This window comes from Patella vulgata, chromosome 6 (genome assembly GCF_932274485.2).
Source record: "Patella vulgata chromosome 6, xgPatVulg1.2, whole genome shotgun sequence".
In the NCBI taxonomy this organism is placed as follows: Eukaryota; Metazoa; Mollusca; class Gastropoda; family Patellidae; genus Patella; species Patella vulgata.
Genome location: NC_065884.2, coordinates 69,549,905 through 69,572,299, shown reverse-complemented (window position 1 = coordinate 69,572,299; position 22,395 = coordinate 69,549,905). Strand labels below are relative to the sequence as shown.

Genomic DNA, 22,395 nt, shown 5'->3' with positions numbered 1-22,395 from the left:
CTATGTAAATGAATCTTAAGTGTGAGAATGACACCTATGATCGTATAATTGTGAGTTGACAACCTATTGAGCAAAAGACATAGAAATAATTACGTTTTAACTTTCTTAGAAAATTTGCAATTTCCGCTTTAATTGGTTTGGTCTGTGATTTAGGTATAAATGCAATATTTAATTGGTTTGGTCTTTGATGGGGGACTAAATATAATATTTGATTGGTTTGGTCTGTGATTGGGGTCTACATATAGTATTTAATTGGTTTAATCTGCGATGTGGGTCTAAATATAGTATTTAATTGGTTTGATATGGTGTGTTACGTCAATTAGTGATGAACATGTTTATTTCCGAAAATTAAGTGGATGTCAAATAGTTTACCAAGTCTTGATTGAAACTGTGTATTTTAACGCATTGGATTTATCTAGGGACGTAAAATTTGGAAATTGTTAAAATTGTTTCCATGGAAACACACAAGTTATATAATTTAGAAATTTCTAAATAGCATATGGCACAACTACACTAATATATGTTGAAGCGTGTACAGAGTTTCGTGGGCATGTCTTAGACGATTTATGAGATATGCTCCAGAAACGACCCCGTAACCGATGGAAGCATATGTCAATATGACTCTCTTCAATTTGTTCACCGCGGGACAATAATCAAATAGCGCCAGAACATATAACCAAACCACCACCCTACCGAAGTGGTCATGCCTCTTTAAAGTAGCCAAGTCTGCAACTCAGTATCATTCAAAGTCTTCGATATTGAAAACACGGAGTATTTTTTAATTTAAATTAGCATTGATATTGTGGTCTTTCCGGGAAAAGATGGGATTCTGATATTCAATATTTAAGACAGAATAAATATTTTACCATTGGTATGTGCGTTTCTGCCCTGTTTGTAACAAGGGACTCGACGAACGAGGCTAGACATATTCCACGAGTCATGTCAAGCGGTGACCTCATATTCTTATCTAGAGAATGCACAATAAATAATATCGGTGTAGACTGGAATAACTAGACGCTAAAGATTGCCATTCGATCGAGACTTCAGGCGTATTCCGCCGAACATAACTGATTTGACATTAGAGTAAAAACAGAAACGTTTATATGTAAATCAGTTTATATACATTAATATTACATTATTATATTTGTTGCGACCCATTTGTGTCAATTTCAAGGTCCCAAATATCACCGATTTAGCTCCTTTAACTCTTAAGATTTTGCCATGTTTAATTTAATCATTGTAAACAGACACCAAAGTTGTTGTGGATATGATATAGCTATATATGACACTTAAAAATACATCGCTGTAAATGATACAATAAAAATATTGTTTACTTTATCTCCTGCCAAAATACATAAATATTTGAAAATTAATATGTGAATGAAGTCAATTCAAGAAATATAAACTTAAGGCAATACCATAAAAATATATTGTGTTCGTTCAAATTTTACAAACAGTGGGTTTTGAATGACCAAAACCATTCCAGGCTTTGTGCTAGCTTTTATTTTGTGGTGGGTCAGAAGCATATGTGACTAGGTATGCATGCCCAATGATAAAATAGGGTGTGTATGGCCGAATGGTTAGCGCGTGCGCGATGTATCATAACGTCTGTCATTGAGTCAATTGGCATGGTTTCAATTCCCCGGTCGTGCGTGATAAGGAGTAGGGTCGCATGTTCAACCTCGTGGGTTTTCTCCGGGACCTCCGTTTCCTTAAACTGCTAAAGAACCCTACGTGCAAGCGAATTACTGAAATAAAATTGAATCAGATGTTAGTCCCGAAATAACCTAGTTTGTGTCGAGTGAACGTTACCCCCCCACACACACACACCCACACACACACACACTCTCTCTCTCTCTCTCTCTCCCATGGTAAAATAAAAAAAAATAGTAAACCAGACGCAGTGTTTTTCTTGTTTGTGCCAGTGTTTCCGCGGAGGTATCTGGGTTAGTAGTATTCGAGACCGATGTCCAACCCAACGGTTAAATACAAAAAAAAGGTTGGCCATAGTATTTGGGTTAGTAGTATTCATTATCGATGTCCAAATAGTATTTGTTCACAGTAACCTACATGTAACAAACCCTGGATGCCCACCACTATAGTGAAAGCAGTAAAACACACGCAATCATTTCCATGTTCCAAGTTTTATGTACGCTCACGACAAGCAAAGAGACCATTCCTTACCCATTTGCCGCTCTATTAGATTGTCGTCTCTGTGGTTAAAGAACACCATTTCTATCTTAACAATCCACGAGCAAATTAAATTAGAGGAAAATGTCCGCCCGACAATTCTTTAGAGAGAGTCAATGAAGTGGCTTCCGGTTTAAATAGAAATCGTCTGCTACTTGTATAAATGGGTGTTAATTAAGAGCGGGGCAGTCTAAGCACGCGCAACCGTCTGCGGAATTAGCCTTTAGTGCTCACTTCCGGAAATCACGTGACGCACTTCAAACGACAGACACTTTGGATGTGTATCCATTTCTTAACCCTTTCAATCGGATGATTGTCAAATGAACGACCTAATTGCCCCTCTAAAAACTTTTAAAGTTTTGTTTTGAAATCATCCAATATGGTCACGTTTCCTTGATATACGAATAACTTGTTGATATATTGATGTGTTTGACCCAAACTAACTGTGGTTAAGACGTCCACATAGCTGGACGCCATTTTAGAATTTTTATATTTAAACTCAGAGAAAAAGTTAACATGTCAGAATAAAATACGCAATATAAAATAACACCATGATAAAACTTGTCTTATTTTAAAGATACATTATGTACGAGTCAAATCTGCCTATTGCGGGTCTTTCGTTTGGCCTCTGAGATTATATGAATTATCCATTATTTAATCACATGACAAGCCCATTATCAGTTCTCTAGCTCATCGCTGTTTGTGATTTTGAAAGGATTGAAACACGATCTCCATTTAATATTTAAATTTAAAAATGGATAATCGAGACATTGTTTATTTTCGTAACAATGGTAGCAATGACAATCGAGACTACACTTTTCTTATTAAAGCTTCAAACACTGCTATTATATTCCCTTTTTATTGTCTATGTTTGAACTATTATAGCGAGAACGATCAGCCCTTTATCTAAACCTTACATAATGTATCTTTAAGTAAACTTGTTTGGAGAATAATATATAATACGGAGTACAAAGAGTTGAAAAACATCTGATTGGAATCATATTGATAAACTATTTGATGATGTAGCACGATACAAGGATTACTTGCCTTGCTGGATGTTGGATGGCTGAATGGTTAGCACTTGCGGGCTGTATCATGAGGTCTGTCATTGAGTCAACTGACGTGGTTTCGAATCCCCAGTTATACGTGACAAGGAGTAGGGTCGCCTGTCGTGGGTTTTCTCTGGGTCCTTCGGTTTCCTCCCAATGCTAAAGACCCCTACTCGCAAGCGAAGTGTGGAAATAAATTTTAACTATGTGCTAGTCCCGAAATGACCTAGTTTGTGTCGAATGGACGTTAAGCCCATCCCTCTCTCTATCTCTCTCTCTCTCTCTCTATCTCTCTCACACACACACACACACGCACACATTTGTCTGTCTTTCGATGTCTGGATCCAATGATACCTCTCATCGTCTGGGGAGTTCGGTAGCTAATAGTTCCTAATAATATATTTGTCGTACGTTGTGTATGTTTCACCTTGTCTGTATTAATGGTATTTTTCAGAGACGCTTTATTAACAAGTGCCATCAACTGTTTGACCAGTTTCTTCTCCGGGTTTGTTATTTTTATGATCCTGGGGTACATGTCCCTTAAATCAAATGTGCCGATATCCAAGGTAGCAACTGAAGGTAAGTTTAATTTATTTCAAATGTTGTTTAATGTCTTACTATTCTGTATCAACCGGGCTAATGAAGAAGGGTTTGCGCTAGGCAGTGTGCTGTGTGGGAAATATTGCCCAGGCAGATGGGTGTGCACAGACAGGCGCTTTGGGTCTACTGTATATCGAGTATATGGTTTGATGTGGCCTTAAACGACTAGACATTGTCCCCTGTCAGATCACCCGCAGTGCTGCAAAATCCCAAGGAACTTCCTCGGATCGCACCCAAGACCCTCTTGTTCCGTAAAACGGGGTCAAACTCATTGTTCCTTGCCAGGTCACCCGCTGTGCACCACTGGCAATGTGCAACGAGAATGCTGGAAAATCCCAAGGAACTTCCTTGGATCCCACCGAAGTTCTCTTGTTCCGTAACCCGAGGCCATGCTCATTGTTCTTGCCAGGTCATCCATCGTACTCCACTGACAATGGGAAACAACACTCGAAAATACCACGGAACATCCCCAGAACGCACCCGAACCGGAGCCATAGCCACTTAGCCACCGCGGTTCCTCGAGTTGGAGAAAGACGCTAAAGATAACACGGTGCATGTCAACTTAAAGGTTAGGCCGTAACCTGAACAACCTAACACAAGTCAATTAGCACAGGACTTCACAAACAAAGGGAAAACGGTTTTTGATCGGGTACAAACAGAGCTTAACTTAACAACAACTCATTCTTTTTGACTTTCGTTTTACACGTTAAATCACTTTTAAATCATTTCAGGTCCTGGATTGGTATTTGTCGTTTATCCTGAAGCCATAGCAACACTTCCGGGTGCGACATTTTGGTCCATTATTTTCTTTTTGATGTTGCTAACGTTGGGATTGGATAGCTCAGTAAGTTTAAGCCTAGTTAGATTATTCTCTATTTAAGGTTGTTGATACATTAATCGATAAGACAATCAAATCATCAACCAATCTAAATGAGCAATATTACAAATAAAACCGTTGGTTATCACCGGTCACTTGCTCAATACTAAATACGCCATTTTGTCGTTTGATTAAGGTTGTTCACCTGGTTTTTATTTAAAACAATATTTTAAAATGATGCGTTCAACAATATTTTAAAGTGACACGTTGAACAATATTTTAAAGTGATACGTTCAACAATTTTTTAAAGTGATATGTTCAACAATATTTTAAAGTGATATGTTCAGCAATATTTTAATGGAATATATTCAATCCTGTTCACAGGAACGCGTGCAACACTGTTTAAAGGAACACGTGTAACATTTTTTTAAAGGCACACACTCAACGATATCTTACAGGGACATATTCAACAAATTTAAAGCAGTATTGGGTACTCAATCTTAATGTCGTTATACGTTGTCTTGGGGTGGGGTGGGTTGGGGAGACATGCCCCGGAATGTAACCCTGTGCAGTCTCTTGGTATGCTGCAGTTTAAAAGGCACCCCGTTTGATAGAGAGTGGTGTTGATGTTAGACCAATCGTTAAGTTCAAACAAAGTAGTTGTTATTATTACACAATCAATCTTGAGTTCAGTGCAGGAAATCGAAAATAAACAATATCTAACGTAAAGTAACATGATGGTACACAATAGTTCAACTATCGTAACGTAAGGTGATGACAAACTATAGCCAATGTAACGGAAAGTGATGACAAACAATAGCTAACGTTACGTTACGCGATGGTAAACATTCGATAAACTAATGTAACGTAACGCTATGACAAGACAATTGTTAAACTATCGTAACGTTACGCTATAACAAGACAACAGTTAAACTATGGTAACGTAACGCTATAACAAGAAAATAGTTAAACTATCGTAACGTAACTCTAGCGCTACTGTTTGTTATCACGAACAAAGAATATTAGTATTGCATCCATTACAAACCACATCTCGAGTTGCGAAGACAACACCAGTTGTAATGTATAAAATTTGACGAACACGGGGGTAGACGTATCGTCCAAAATATGTTACAATCGATGAATCCTAACGTCTACATCCTTATTTCGTCATACAGAGTTCATGGCGTCATCTGTTGCTATCTTAGAAACTTCAGTCAGCTACAGAACAAGTCTGTACCGAGTTCATCACATTTTAAAATTTATATTTTCAGAACTTAAATTTAATTTATTTTATAAATATAATTGATAAATAATTTATTTATTATATGATTTAATCAAATAAATTAAATTGATAAACACTTTAATTGATAAACATTCTAATTGATAAACACTTTAATTGATAAACATTCTAATTGATAAACACTTTAATTGACAATCAATCTAATCGATAATAGATTTAAATGATAAACAATCTTATCGAAAGTATTTTTTTTTAAAATAAAATATTTCATTGATAAATAACTATTTTAATACGCCGATGAATATTTAATATATCAATCTTTTAACTCATAAATAATTTAATTGATAAACAAATAAATAATTGACAGATCACTCAATCGGTGCATAACTGTGAATATATAGCAGTAATAAATATTCATAGTAACTCCAAGTGTAAAACAAATTATTAAATTGTATGGCCTTAATATTAAGATGTGTCAATCACAATGGTGTTTGAAATTCAAGATCTCATGAGCATATATTCTCGCCTCCTCTAATGATTAACTACCAAACATTATATTTTTTTATTAATAAAAGGAACAACTTCCCACCTTAAAATAGTTCCATATTAAATTTTCTATTAATGAAATCATTTATTTAAAAAAAAAAATACTATCGATAAAATTGTTTATCATTTAAACTTATTATCGATTAGATTGATTATCGATTATGGCAAGAGGCCGCAAATATAAAGATTGTAAAATCATATTCCAATATACAGGAGTAAGCTCCGACTTGACTAGATCTTGTCGGTTATATACCAACAGGGATGGATTAGGGCATCATGAGATAGAGGGTGCCACATAATTTCTGCTTTGTTAGATAACAATTTTAAAATACTTAATTTAAAAATTAATTACGAATTTTTAATTAGTCTTTCATTCATATTTTTTCTTTTCTTAACGTTACCTGCTTTAAATTTGTCACAATTAATAATGACGCATGACGTATACAAACCTCATTTTGACAAATGCAAATTTATTTTGGTTTATATATATATATATATGGGGCACCAAATTATTTAAAGAGCTTAGTGCCTCTATGGGTCTTAATCCGACCGCCCTGTATAGCAATGTTCCTGTCTGCGATATCCCTATCGTGGAAGAGGACGTTAAATGATCAAGGTTCATCTACTAGCTGACCTACAAGAAATAGTTGTGTTCGTGTCCAATATATTCCCGCCCTACAAGAAATAGTTTTGTTCTTGTCCAATAAATTCACCTAATGGTGATCCATCACAAAGACGTCATTGATAAATTGTACGAAATACTCCATACAACCCAAATAGAATTCAATTATTCCTTAATCTTTTAAAACACTCCAGCGAGCGAAAAATTGTTTTGTACTTTCGTGCAAATCAATTTTGTTTCCAGAAGTCACCAAGTTCAATAAATTGCCATTAAGCACGTTAGTTATTCGAGTGGTTTTCAAACCATTCACATGTAGATCAGGACAAACCAGCTAAATATCGTCACTTGTATTATTTATGAATAAATGATGAATTTAAAATTAAAAATTCTTGATTCATTAGATATTTTAAAGATATCTGTTTAATCGACAGTTATTGACAAGAAATATATCAATTCTATTGACAAAAATATCTATTTCATAAAAATCATATCTTTAGCAAACAGTAGGAAGTTTTGACCACCTTGGGTGAAACTGACTCCAGTATATAATATAGATCGCCTATCAAACCTCGTGGGTTTTCTCCGGGTCCCCGGTTTCCTCCCACTGCTAAAGACCCCCTACGCGCAAGCGAATTATTGAAATAAAATTAAACAATATGATAGTACCGAAATGACTTAGTTTGTGTCGTGTGGACGTTAAACCCCATTAACCTTTGACCTAGCCATAAAGATTGCCCTAGCCCTACCCTATTATCTCGCCAAAAATCACGTACCCTAATCTTATTTACATGTCAGCGACATTGATGAAAATTGAGTTGGCCATAACAAAAATATCTAGCCGTAGTTCTAGCCCTTGCTTCACAGTGTACTTTCATGATTCGACAATTTTTGTTGTCAAGTCTGACGGAAAGAAGATTTTGTTGTCAAGTCTGACGGAAAGAAGACCTTTTTGTCAAGCCCATCTTAAAGATTAGTTGACCGAGCTTTGTCGTGTTTCGTTTAGCCTGACAAAGTTTGTGTGAAAATTTTAAACGAACCAAATTTAAATACGTGCGTAGGTTATCCAGAAGGTGCTGAATCTTGAGGCATTATAGAAAGCATACCCGTCTCGTGCATGACACACTGCACGTTTTTCGTAGTCGATAATGTAAGGAGGGTAGCCATAATTAGATGCATTGAGTATTCTGCCGCGCATGCGCCTCTTTCGTAGTGTTGAGAAACTGAATACCAGCCTGTTATTTACAGTCAGGGCATTATGATACTCAACCCCATATTAAAGATCATAATTGTCGATATAATGTCATTATCATCATCATCTAGTGAACCTCGTTTCTCATGAACAAAGTAAAATTGACATAGAAAAATGAGACTAATTGATCGAAATAGATGAAAATGGCGGCTACTACTATTATCCTAGGTCGATACCGCAGACAACAAGACAAAGGGCTACTACTACTACTAGGTATTTACGTTCGCGTCTTCCCAGGTTGATACCACAGACAATAAGACAATGATCACTAGTACTAGGTATTTACGTTCGCGTCTTCCCATGTTGATACCACAGACAATAAGACAATGGCCAACTTGTAAACCATTCCTAATTAGGTCATTGTACGAGCACTTCCCCTTACTTGCTACAGGTACCACTAAATATTGGACGAACAAAACTTCAAGTTGAAGTCCATTCTCCGCTTTAAAAAAAACAAAAAACATATTTATTCTCGCTTATTTTTTCGGTTAATCTCTTTTAGTTCATACCGGAAACCGGCCCTATTCAACGTATTTCTTGAGATCTCGGAGCTACCGAGAGTTCGGAAATCTCATGACTTCCGGTATCGATCCGAGTAATGGCTTTTTATTCAAGTCTATAACGACCGCCGATTGACACTTTCTATAGAAACCTCTTCACTTCGATCTGAGTTTAAAAGGAGTCCAATTGATTTTCAATTCATTAGGAAGAACGCTCATCCCGAGAACGGAGCCAGCCATTGACGTCTGTACGCATGTACCGTTTGAAAAATGTAAATTTAAAGAAAGAGACTTGAAGTGAAATCGATGATGTTGACGCTTACTGCATACTTCAAAGTCAAATAAAGATCGTTTTACCTTCCCTGATGTAATTAACTGTCTGTTCAGATCGTGGTTCTATTTATTAATTTTACTAAATGTATATATCTGGTATCAAGGTAATATACTGTTAACTATATATATAATATATATGGTATCAAGGCAATAAGATAAATATACTACTAACTATATATAATTTATATTGTATCAAGGTAATAAGATAAATATACTGCTAACTATATATAATATATATGGTATCAAGGCAATAAGATAAATATACTGCTAACTATATATAATATATATGGTATAAAGGTAATAAGATAAATATACTGCTAACTATATATAATATATATGGTATCAAGGCAATAAGATAAATATACTGCCAACTATATATAATATATATGGTATCAAGGCAATAAGATAAATATACTGCTAACTATATATAATATATATGGTATCAAGGTAATAAGATAAATATACTGGTAACTATATATGATAAATATGGTATCAAGGCAAATTAGAAATAAACGCAACACTCGTTTCAGACAATTGACCAATTTTACCTATATGTGTCATGGTCCATGATGAAATTTAACCGAATCGTTTCTGCAGGTGAAGAGGGGTTTGGGGAGGGGGAGGTTGGAGGAAGGGACCCCAACGAGGGTGGTTAAGATCACAAGGAGCAGTAACACGGTATAGGGTTGCCTTACAAAGGTATAATAAATTGAAGTTTTATCAACCTTGGGCATCGTCTGCAAACGAAATAAACGTGGTACATATGGCTAATTTTAATCTAATGTTGATAGGAGCGGATTCCGATTTTCAGAAAGGGGGCGGGGCGTGCGAAGCCCGGCCCTCGGTGGGCGGACTGATGGGCCATCAACAAAGTCACCTGTTCGCCACCGCCTGGTTGATATGTTAATTGTCTGTTTCTCTGAATTAAATGTTACTTAATCAATTTGAGTGTTTATTTAAGGAGTTCAGTTTTTGTTTGTTTTACTAGGGCGCCATGAATCAGAAAAAAGGAGTTTAAGTTAAACATACATTATGCAAGAGCTAAATCTGTCTATTGAAGGTCTTTCTTTAGGCCTAAAATGTTCTCTAAATTATTAATTAGACATTAATTAACTTATCCAGACCATAATCAACTCTAGATGGCATCGCTAGCCTGTGATCTTTAGTGGATTATAAGCCGATTTATTGCATAACTTTCCTTCACGATTTAACGATTAAATGAATAATCGAGACTATGCTGTTTATCGTACTGACTTTAGTAATGATGATCGAGGCTAGGCTTAGTTCTCGTTTCATAGTGCATCAATTTGAATGAAATTTTCAGCAAATTGCCTTTACATTATCTAGTTTTTAACTATTGTAGTGAGAACTGCCAATTCTTTATCGAATCTCCCATAATGTATATTTAATACAGCAGAAATCTGAACTTCCAAATCATTGAGAATTAATTTTAGAGTAACTTCCCCCGCCTCATGGACAACTGCATTGACCACCCTTAACTAACTCATGTGCACCTTAGACTCGTGTTCATAATATAGAATGTTCATAATTTGTTTTGTGTTTCAGTTTGGAGGATCTGAAGCCATCATCACAGCTTTAGGAGACGAGTTCCCGATTCTCAGAAAACATCGGGAAATATTTGTCGCTGTTCTCTTCGCTATTTACTTTCTGTTTGGTTTGGCTAGTGTGGCACAGGTAATATCACAATATTGTTAAAAGTTGAATCTTTAAAACAATTATATGTCCACGTGGAATCCGTCTTCATTATCCCGGTCGGAGCAGACCACGTTTAACTACTGTCTTTCCCACGGTGGCTCAGTGAGTAATGACACCTTTAACTACTGGCTCACTAACCAGGAAGTCTGGAGTCTTATCCCCATATTGGCCGAGAAATTTGCCGGATTTTCTCAGTCTGGTTTCCCCTTGTTAATGGCGCAGGGCCGATGCCCTGTCGTGGAACAGTATCTAACCGTTCGAATCGGACGAAAAACCTAGGTTCCGTGTACACCCAAAACAGCCCTTGACGGTTGGAATTCAGTATTGTGTCCGGACCAAATTCCCCTCATAACACACTGTATGGCTTATACCGTATTCATTAGCCCAATCGGAACAGAACGGTAGGGCGTTGAACCCCATTTCATTCTTTCTGTCTCTGTATGATAATAAATTCTGTCTCTGTGCGAATTATTCTGTCATTATGTTATATACAGTGACCTTATTATTTCAGGGTGGCGTGTACGTCGTTAATCTAATGGAACGTTTTGCTGCGGGATACTCCATTTTGTTTGCCGTGTTTTTTGAGGCAATGGTTGTCTCCTGGGCTTATGGTAAAATTCACTTTTTATATTATTACAGATTGGTTTGTGCTATCGTCTGGACGCACCTGACCGCCTACAACCATTGTCATTAGCGACATCCAGTCACCTGGAACTCTTATTGAAACATTATTAATGAATTTTCGTATTTTGAGGGTGTTTCAGGAGAAATAACCCTGTTAATTTGAGATATCTTGATAATACTATCATCATTTTGACATATACCAAAAACACTTTAGGCTTTCATCTATTGTTTCTGATGTTGAAGAAATGGATACATATTCCACGGGGCGAATGAAGCTCGCTATCCACGCGGCCCGGTTCTATAAAGAAGTTGGCCGAGAAAGTTCTTTTGGATTTGTCGGTGGTCCAGGACGGAGTGATTGGCAAGGCAAAACATCTAATCATTCTGATGTGACATATAAGAACCCTTCACACTTTGAATTCGAAAAACGTTTAAACACGATGTATGGTGTATGCCCGGGGCATTACCCGTGTCGGTAGAGAATTATAGGCCGTTAAAGGAGCTAAATCGCTAATGGGCCACAATGTTCTTCGATTCCCTTGTTACAAATGGCGCTGAAACAATTCGTGTATCAATGGTAAAATGTTTATTTTGTCTTAAACATTGGATATCAGACGCCCATCTTTTCCCGGTAAGATCACAACATCAGAGTTGATTTAAATTGATAACTAATTCGTGTTTTCAATCTCGAAGACTTTGAATGATATTGAGTTCAAGACTTAGCTACTTTGAACCCATTTCAATTTTTTTTATTCCGGTTTGCACCACTGACATGGGGACGCCAAGACGCCCCCCCCCCAATGATTTTTCTCCGAGACTTCCTAGTGTTTGAGCTAGCGTAAAGGATTACAATCGGATTAAATACAGATCGGTTTTTTTATACTTTCAATGAAGATCTGACAAGTTGTACTATAAGGTCGTGTCAAGGTCATACATGCGGCTTGTGACCTATGACGTCAGCGCTGACGTTTCTAGTTGTTTACCCACAGTTCCGTGCACCGCGCGACAAGAATTCGCTGTAACATACCATTTCTTTGGCTAATTCCTCACATTAACCAGAACGCTGGTTATAAAACGAAATTTTGAACTATAAAAAACGAAACGAAATAGGATCTGTGTAGTAATCAGATTGATAGGATTCGAAAAGCTTTCCACACAGAATTATCTACTATTATGGAAATACATCTTACATTTCTCCTATATGCTTTTGGGGAGGTGGGTGTCGTACACCAGGCATACTATTTTATACAAGATGTCCCTTTTGGCGACTTCTTCACTAGATTTGTTCGCCAATGGCTGTTCTTTTTTAAAGGTGCTGAAAAATTCGCTGAAGATATTGAAGTTATGATTGGTCACAAGCCAGGACGTTATTGGATGTGGTGCTGGAAGTTCGTAGCTCCAATATTTCTTATGGTATGTATAATCACTTCTTCTAGGAAAAATTGGGTTATGGATTTTTGCTGGAGATTTCAGACCACAATTATTATCAGTCAATAGATTTTTAAAATCTTTTCAATTCCATTTATAAGTTTTAAATGAGGACCAGACATGTCTTGTTACAGGACAGAGAATAGAGGGTTTCGAAGAATCTGGTCGTTTAGTCTTAAGTAGTTGCTTTATCTCTTACCATAGCACTGGGTTTTGCCAAGAAGTGCCAACAATAGCATTAAAACAAAGTTCCCCTGGATTTCATTTGAATAATAAGCGGAATTTAGTAATTGACTCACAACAAAACACGACTCAATTAAACGGAATACAAGTCACCGAATGGTTATGAAATCACATTGTCTGGGAATCAGAACCAACTTTAGTGGACGAAACAGCATGGTTGTGTTTGTATTGGTTATATACGTTTTGATTTTGTATTTTTATTTCAGACTATTATGATATTTGGACTTGTTCACTATACGCCATTAACCTATGATGATTATACCTACCCGTTATCAGCCAGTTTGATTGGTTGGGCTATAGCACTATCCTCCATATTGTGTATACCGGGCTTTGCTATATATAGTATCATTACAGCCAAGGGCACATTAATGCAGGTATGAATATTCAACTATTGAACCATTTGTATCGAATTAGAAATTCTGCTGTAAGGGAGATAACTGTACTCGCCCTGTGATTAACGTTATAAAAGAAACCTCAAACTCCCTCTCAGTGTAAATCGTCATATGGTGTTTCAACCCGTGATGGATGCATTTCGAGAATTGGTTTTCCTGTGGTTATTGTTCTGTGTCAGAAACCAGGATGCCTCGGGGTATGATCCACGCTGTTAGCGGTGACAGTTCCCTTACAAGGACACGCATCTAGTCGTTAGGATGAGGCGACAAACCGGGCTGCTGTTTTATAACATTAGGTTGAAGAATCGAAATAAAGGTGGGTCATAGCGCCGCGCCGAGCACATTATATACACCGTATAACCAGTTTTATGCGCAAAAGTAGGACGTTAAAGTTACAATTTCATATTTTCTAAGAAAGTCAAAACATAATTATTTCTATGTCTTTTGCTCAATAGGTTGTCAACTCACTATTATACGATCATAGGTTATCTTTCTCACACTTAAAAATCTTCACACCGAAAATAATAACACAATTACCTCAAAATTACCTCCCTTGTTTTCCTATTCCCCACCATGGAATAGCTATCTTCAAACCTTTGAATTTGAAGTTGAAAATTATATTTTTGCCAATTTCTCAACTGGCAATAGTGAATTATAGGATGAATAGGATTATTCTTTAACAAGGTAGGACTGTTTATAGATACCATCTATTTTAGGGCTTTATTTTAATACATTTTCAAAATATAACTTAAGAATATGAAATTGTAACTTTAAACCCCATTTCATTTATTTAGAGAATTTCGTGTTTCATATGGCAATGTGATTGGCCAGAGAAAGTAAATTTTGTTTGTACTTTGTGTTTCAGCGTTTGTCATTCCTCCTCACTCCACAGAATAACCGTGAAGCCAAGATACGGAAAAGTATCAACACCATTAAAGTCAATGAAAATAATGTCGGAGATCATGTATAATGGATATAAGCGACGGAAAATGCACGTGAAATTCAAAGGCCAAATAAACTGAACACGTGATGTTGACATAATAATTGCTGGTTACCACCGGAAGTCCGAAAACTTAATTGAACTTCGCCATTTTGAAAAGTACGTTAGTCGCCATTTTGATAAAAGATAAAACAGAAGAACACCTTTTCTGTTAGTCTAGATTTTGTGAACAATTAGATAATTATTAGATTGGAGATAAAAAAAAACATTATGTAAATTTGGATTTTATGACGTCAGAAACTAAAGACTAAAGATGGCGTCGAGAAAGATAAAAAAAAATGTGACTTCGCAAGATGGACACGTCTTGGAAAGATAGTCATTGTGTTAAATGACAGTTTTTATTCGTGAAACATATTAGTGACTGGTAGTATGAGAACTTTAATTGTATGCACGTACAAAGAAGCAATTTAGTAATTAATGCAATAGTGTTGAATATGTAGCAACATTATTGTTTTGTTTTTTGTGTGTTTCTATAGCCACGGGTGCGCATGTGCCTTAGTTAGGCCCACTGATATCATGCTTCGTTAATAATAATATGTACAATCTGTATTATAGATTTAATTCACGTGTGCTGTGTAAATAGCTTTATAAATATACACAAATACATTGATATCTTTTCATCTGGGGGTGGGAAGAATCGCTTGGGGGGGGGGGGGGGGAGGGGAGGGCAGACTACATTATTGATTAGCAGGGTCACATAAATCTCTGGAAAACAAAAACGTACGTGTGCTTGCGTGGTGTAGAAATAAATAGCAACCTCTTGATCTGTTTAGGCATAAGTGGAACTAATAATGAATTTAAACATACAATAAACAATACGTATATTTTTGGAAGCAGGAATTTGATTCCATAACATGGTAATCTACTTCTTCTTTGGATGATGTTCTTTACAAATACCTAATGGTCTGTCAAATCGATCGATATGAAACCGGGCATGCTTATAATTGAGACAGTTGGCTATCAATTTGAGTTCGATTTTTGGTATGACGTCACAATTCCAAGATGGCTGCGTTGATGCCATGTTTGAATTCCTATGGTACCATCCATTGTAAAACATATATAATCTACCAAGAAAAAAATATATTTGTTGGCAAACCAAATCAAATGGTAGGATTACATAAGTAAATTCTCATTTTATTTATTAGGTTCATTTGGCCATACATTTCTTTTGTTACTCACGCTTGATTTGAGAAAATAGGTCACGGGAACTTTATATGAGCCAACAGAACAATGTTAACACCCAAAAGATCAAAATACTAAGAAACTATCTCAACACTATACCCAAACATTGCATTTACAATGTTACATAATTGGCTGTATACCCAGACATTACAATTACAATTTAACATAATTAGTAGTATACCCAAACATTACATTTACAATGTTACATAATTAGAAATATACCCAAACATTACATTTACAATGTTACATAATTAGCTGTATACTCAGACATTACAATTACAAATTTACATAATTAGTAGTATACCCAAACATTACATTTACAATATTACATAATTAGTAGTATACCCAAACATTACATTTACAATGTTACATAATTAGTGATATACACAGACACTACATTTACAATGTCACATAATTAGTAGTATACCCAAACATTGCATTTACAATGTTACATAATTAGTGATATACCCAGACACTACATTTACAATGTCAAATATCTAGTGTTATATTTGGACATTACATTTATAATATTGTGCATTTTTTCTATGCTCGAATCGCAATTCACATGTTTGTATTTTTGTAATTTATATACGTAACTTAGAGCTTGTATTTTGTATTTCGTGTATTGTAATTAGTTATGACAGTGTATGTTGATTAATAATAACTATATAGGTCAAATTGTTTAATAATAATTATATAGGTCAACATTGTGGGTTTTCCACCGGTTGGTATTGTTCACCAAGTTCGGGTAGTCAAGGTAAAACCGTCCTATATCTGTTGTCAAGAAACGACCAACCAGTGTGCATCTACCACGGAAAACTAGGGGATACTCGATTGTCAGTCCGGAACGTCCCGAATTGATAGAATTGCAATCGAGTGACGCGGAATTCAGTTCTGTCACAGTTCTGTCAGTCCCAACAACGGAGGTGGTGTGAGTAGAATCGTGACGTAATTAAACACAACCAATATGTTTCGGTTGAGATAGTTTCTTATTCAGTCGACGCATGCGTTGTAGCCGGAAATACCCCGTTTCACTCGATTGTCACTATTTTTGGGATTGAGAGAATTAAATTCCGGAACGTTTAATCGAGTACCCCCTAGAGTTTGGACATGTCGCCGACGCGTGTATTAAAATGACCAATCAATGGGTATTTCATGCGTACAACTACTATGTCATTTGGGTCCATTGCATTTGGTTTAAGCTTACGTCATTTGGTTTAAGCTTACGTCATTTGACAAAGCTCCGAATTAAATTAATAGCATTGCTGGGTACTAATCACATTGATATGTCATTTAGCAGGGTGGTATTACATATCGTTGCGTAGCGAAATATTAATAGTAGGCCTACCGCCTGTCAGTGGATGATACTGGTTCGTTGACACCTTCATGGCGTTCTTAACAAGCGGTCAGTAAAAAAAAGCTATTTATGTCACAAAAAGGCAATATATTTATCTTTCAATAGTGGACTATAATTGGATGGATACACGTTATTTTTAGAAAGGATAGGAATGAATTTAAATGTTACTTCGATATCTATTATTTTGAAACTGGCACGTGGTTATTTGACCCATGGTCACGTGGAGTGTGGCGTTTCCGTCTATTCTTATAATCGTTTGTTTTTATACCATCAGAACGACTTAGCAAACCTTTTCTACTCGGTATGACCCGGGCTTGAAACAACCATGGTTCTTCTCTGCCTACATCGGGATTCGAACATGATATATTCACGTTGAGAGTTCCCTGCCCTTACGACTCGAACACTACGGTCACCGTAGTTAGTTGTCTAGAAATATAAGAGTTGATGCAAGCTTTATGACCAGAGGTTGTGAACGATAACGCCGTAGGGAGGAGAAGTGGGGTTGCCCGGATATATAGGTAATAAATGTTATTGTTATGTGTGAACGATAACGCCGTAGAGAGAAGTGGGGTTGCCCGGATATGTTGATAATAATTGTTACTGTTATGTGTATCTTTTGTTTCACCGCTATCCCGAGTTGTATTTACGGGTAGCCTACATGAAATAACTGTAGTTATTTTATATGTTTTAAATATAATAGGAAATGTACTAGTTATGTGTGTATTATAGTTGTATGACAGAATGAATTATTGTCCAGTTGTCACGGTAATTGCATATAAGTGAAGATCTTTCCATCAGTCTTGGATATTTTGGAATATTTGCTATAGTTATTTGAATAACCGTTACCATGTCTACGTAATGTGACAAGTTATCATACGGTAACATATGTAGGTGATTATAACTTTATAATGTCTATAAATGATAGCAATTTTAATAAATGTCAGTATATGGTAATAATGTCAGTAAATGATAACACCGTCAATGATAATAATCTTAATAAATGAAACTAATGTCTATCAATGATAACAATCGTAATAAATTATAACTATGTTAATAAATGATAACAATGTCTATAGATGATAACAATTTCTATAGATGATAATTGTATCAATAAATGATAATTGTGTCAGTAAATTATAACAATGTCAATAAGTGATAACAATCTTAATAAGTGATAACACTGTCTATCAATGATAACAATGTCTTTCAATGATGACAATGTCTATCAATGATAACAGTGTCAATACATGATAATAATGTATATACAAGATAACAATGTCAATACATGATAACAAAAGAGTTAGTAATAGATAACAATGTCTATCAATTATAACAATGTCTATAAATGATAATAATGTATATCAATGATAACAATGTCTATAAATTATGTCAATGTCTATAAATGAAAACAATCTTAATAAATAATAACAATGTCTATCGATTATAACAATGCCATGTCTATCAATTATAACAATCTTAATAAATAATAACAATGTCTATAAATGATTACAGTGTATATTATAAATCCTACAATTGCAATATCATATAAGATTTATATAATAATAACAACTTATACTTGTTCTGGTCATACAATACAAATTACTTTAATATCACGTGATCGTTACCAGGGGAGAGGGAGGGAGATGTCACTGGAGTTTCCATGGCAAGGGAGTTTCTAGCCAAAACAAATCATTTATAACAATTTAACCTGGTATTGAATAAGATCAAACTAACTCCAAAAAACAATCTGATTAAAACACAAATCCAGTTTCGTTTCGTTTTTTATAGTTCAAAATTTCGTTTTACTTCTCTTTACTACACTAGTTGTTATGTAACCCGCGTTCTGGTTGGTTTGGGGGATTAGCCAATGGAACTTTCTGTTGCAGCGAGTTCTGTGGGTATCCTACTAGAAACATCATGCTGATTGGTTAATCAAATGTCTGACGTCATAAGGTCAAAAGCCACTCATGTGAGCCCTGACGCAAACCCCCTCTACAACTGATCAGATATTCATGTAGTAGAGGCCATCGAAAGTATAAAAAAAACGAAACGAAATATAGATCTGTATTTTAATGAGATTGCTCCAAAGACACGGTGACAGGGATGAGGTAACTGATGTAAGAGTTTGAACTGGTAAAGATAAAGTGATTAAGATGTGATGTAAATAAGGTATATTAATGTATATAATGATTATTATTATTATTATAATGTAGAGAGTTTATCAGATTATATTGTCATGTTAGATGTGTTTATTACTTTTTGTACTAGATAATATCAGTCAATAAAATACCAGGTAGATTAATCTCCGGTTTTACTTTCGTTTTTAGTTTATTTGTGATGGCGGTTTGGGTGCTTGTCGGTGGGCTTTATTTTTCTTGTAAGTTTGTATGCGGTTGTTTGTTTTCGAAGGTGTGTGTGTGGTTGGGGGGGGGGGGGTGATGGTGTGTGGAGTCTGTGTGATGATGTGGAGGTTTGAGTAATACTGTGGTGTGTGTTTTCTTGTGTGTGTGCGTGTGTGTGGGTGTGGGTGTGGGTGTGTGTGTGGGGGGGTAAGGGTGTGTGTGGGTTTGTGTTTGATGGTGCGAGTGTGAGTTTGTGTATGGTGCTGTGTGGGATTGTGTGTGCTGGTGTGGGATTTCTTATGTGTGTGCGTGTGATGGTGTGGGTGTGGGTTTGTGTTTGATGGTCTGTAGGGATTTGTGTGTGGTGCTGTGTGGAAATAAAATGACAATGCACGTCATATTTAACAAATATGAACAGGACTAGCCGATGTCGAGTGATTTGATAGACCATTAAAAACGTTTCTCTTAAATGTCATTTCAAAACAGTCTTTAAATGTTCTCTGAAAGTCAACGATCGCTACCAAAGTCTAGAGGTAATCGTGACCTCCATTAGCCACCGACAATCACATGCCAACCGGTCTATAGACTCAAATGGGTCTCAGATTGTTGAACTGACAGCCAACGTATCAATACAGCACGGTATAGAGTCAAATATGATAAACAAAAAAAAATGTAATGAAACGGGGTTTAACGTCCTACTGTTCTGCTCCGAACTGGGCTAATCAAGACGGGCATACGCCATGCAGTGTGCTATGAGGGAGATTTTGCCCGGGCAGCAGCACTATGGCCTACTCTTATATCGAATTCCAACTGCCAAGAGTTCTTTTACGTACATGCCAATGTGTACACGGGAATTCCAACTGATGTGATAAACACATAAATATGTAGGTGAGATTTGTTGATATTTTCTGTAATGGGTTGGAATTAGGGACATTTTGCCCGGGCAGCGGCACTATGGCCTACTCTTATATCGAATTCCATCTGATGTGATAAACAGTTAAAGATGTAGGTGAGTTTTGTTGATATTTTCTGTAATGGGTTGGATTTTGATGTTGGATGCAACAGTTTTACCACGGTGACACATGCTCACGTTCATCACTCATAACGCCAGGCAATAATTCGCTTGCGTGTAGGGGTCTTTTGGCAGTGGGAGGAAACCGAAAGGACCCGGAGCAAACCCACGAGGTTGGACCCGCGACCCTACTCCTTGTCACGTACAATCGGGGATTCGAAACCACGCCAGTTTACTCAATGACAGGCCTTATGATACAGCGCGCCCGTGCTAACCATTCGGCCACGAAACCCCCTTCCAGGCAATTGGTGTGAGATATGAAATGAAATAGCGTTTAACGTCCTAATTTTCTGCTCCGACTGGGATAATGACGAGGGATAATGAAGACAGGTTTATTCTATATAGTGTGCTAATGACGAGGAATAATGAAGACGGGTTTACGCTATACAGTGTGCTAATGACGAGGGGTTGTTTTCCCAGACAGTGGCAATTCCAACTGCCAAGGGAGTTTTTACCTGGGCCCTTATTCACGAAAACTTAAACTAAGATACAATCGAAATTTTAAGAAATACTGCAATTCGATTGGCTGACCAGTAAAATCAATTTGCATATATCCAATGAAGTTGCAGTATTTCTTAAAATTTCGGTTGTAACTTAGTTTAAGTTTTCGTGAATAAGGGCCCAGCACGCTAATGTGTACACTCGACCTCGGTTTTTCGACCCACCCAAACATGTGTGTGGGATAGACAGGGCTAAACTGTAATTATACGGCAGTACAGTATGCTTGGGACAGTATGTTTGGGATAATTAAAACTCCTTATCACCGACATAACCGTCACAACGGTATAATCAAGTTTAAGAACTTAAAGTAGCTAAGTTCGTAATTCAATATCATCCAAAATCTTCGACATTGAAAACACAATTTTTTTGCAATTTAAATCAGCATTGGTGTTGTGATCTTACCTGGAAAAGATGGGCTTCTGATATCCAATATTTAAGACAAAATAAACATTTTACCATTGGTACACGAATCGTGTACCATAATGCGTTTCAGCGCCATTTGTAACAAGGTGCTCAAAGAATGAGGCTAGACATATTCCACAAGTCATGTCAAACGGTGATATCATGTTCTTATTTGGATAGCATGCGCAATAAATAATATCGGTGTTGACTGTAATAACCAGACGCTAGAAACTGACTTGCGGTTGAGACTTCTGGCTTATTTCGCCGAACATAACTGATGACAATTCACAGTAAAACGGACACGATTGAATGTAAAACAGTTTATATAAATTCATATTTCATTATTATATGTGTTGCGACCCATTTGTGCCAATTTCTAGGTCCAAAATATTAGCGATTTAGCTCCTTTAACGTTACATCACATCGAAAATACATTTCAAAACACCGGCCTTATACTGTCGTCTGCTCACTTCCGTCCGTGAAGCGAGTGCCGTAACCAAGTCCACAGACAATATGCACCGCTCCTTACAGCGCACGGTGCAATTTACTAATACGAATTACAAAAACCTATACAGTAATAAAGACACTTATTGCATAAGTTTCTTGATACGAAAATAAAAGTAATTGTGTTTCAAACAGTGTGACGTAAAAATCCAATAAATTGTCCAAAGACGGTAGACCAAAAAAAAAATCAGATACCACTTCTGGTTTGAGGTGTTCACATAACAAAAGATTTGTCGTTGTAATTTATTATTTAAGCGGCGTTTACACGATACAACCAATCCATACAACCGTCGGATACAACATATTGGACGACTCTTTACAATGGTTTTATCCGTTGTATGGCACCATTTGTTCCTTCTTAGTAACTGAATAAAATGGCAGCAATAGACCACAAGGCGACACTTCTCATCCCCGTCGTCGTGTAGTTTTGATGCCGCGAGTTCCAGAAAGTCCATGCTTTCTATCCCGAGTTATTAGATATTCTAA

General features: G+C 36.4%; 1 protein-coding gene across 2 annotated transcripts in view; it reads left to right on the top strand.

Annotated features, from left to right (window-relative positions):
* The window catches only part of LOC126824022 (sodium-dependent dopamine transporter), a 90,039-nt gene extending 74,890 nt beyond the window's left edge, over window positions 1-15,149 (top strand). For both annotated transcript variants that reach the window (XM_050553125.2, XM_050553124.2), the window contains exons 9-15: window positions 3,694-3,818; window positions 4,571-4,683; window positions 10,713-10,841; window positions 11,374-11,473; window positions 12,799-12,899; window positions 13,364-13,531; window positions 14,415-15,149. In XM_050553125.2, coding sequence (XP_050409082.1) covers window positions 3,694-3,818; window positions 4,571-4,683; window positions 10,713-10,841; window positions 11,374-11,473; window positions 12,799-12,899; window positions 13,364-13,531; window positions 14,415-14,519 — 841 coding nt within the window. In that variant the 3' untranslated portion in view covers window positions 14,520-15,149. The remainder of the gene's footprint in view (window positions 1-3,693; window positions 3,819-4,570; window positions 4,684-10,712; window positions 10,842-11,373; window positions 11,474-12,798; window positions 12,900-13,363; window positions 13,532-14,414) is intronic.
* Window positions 15,150-22,395: the final 7,246 nt, after the last annotated feature.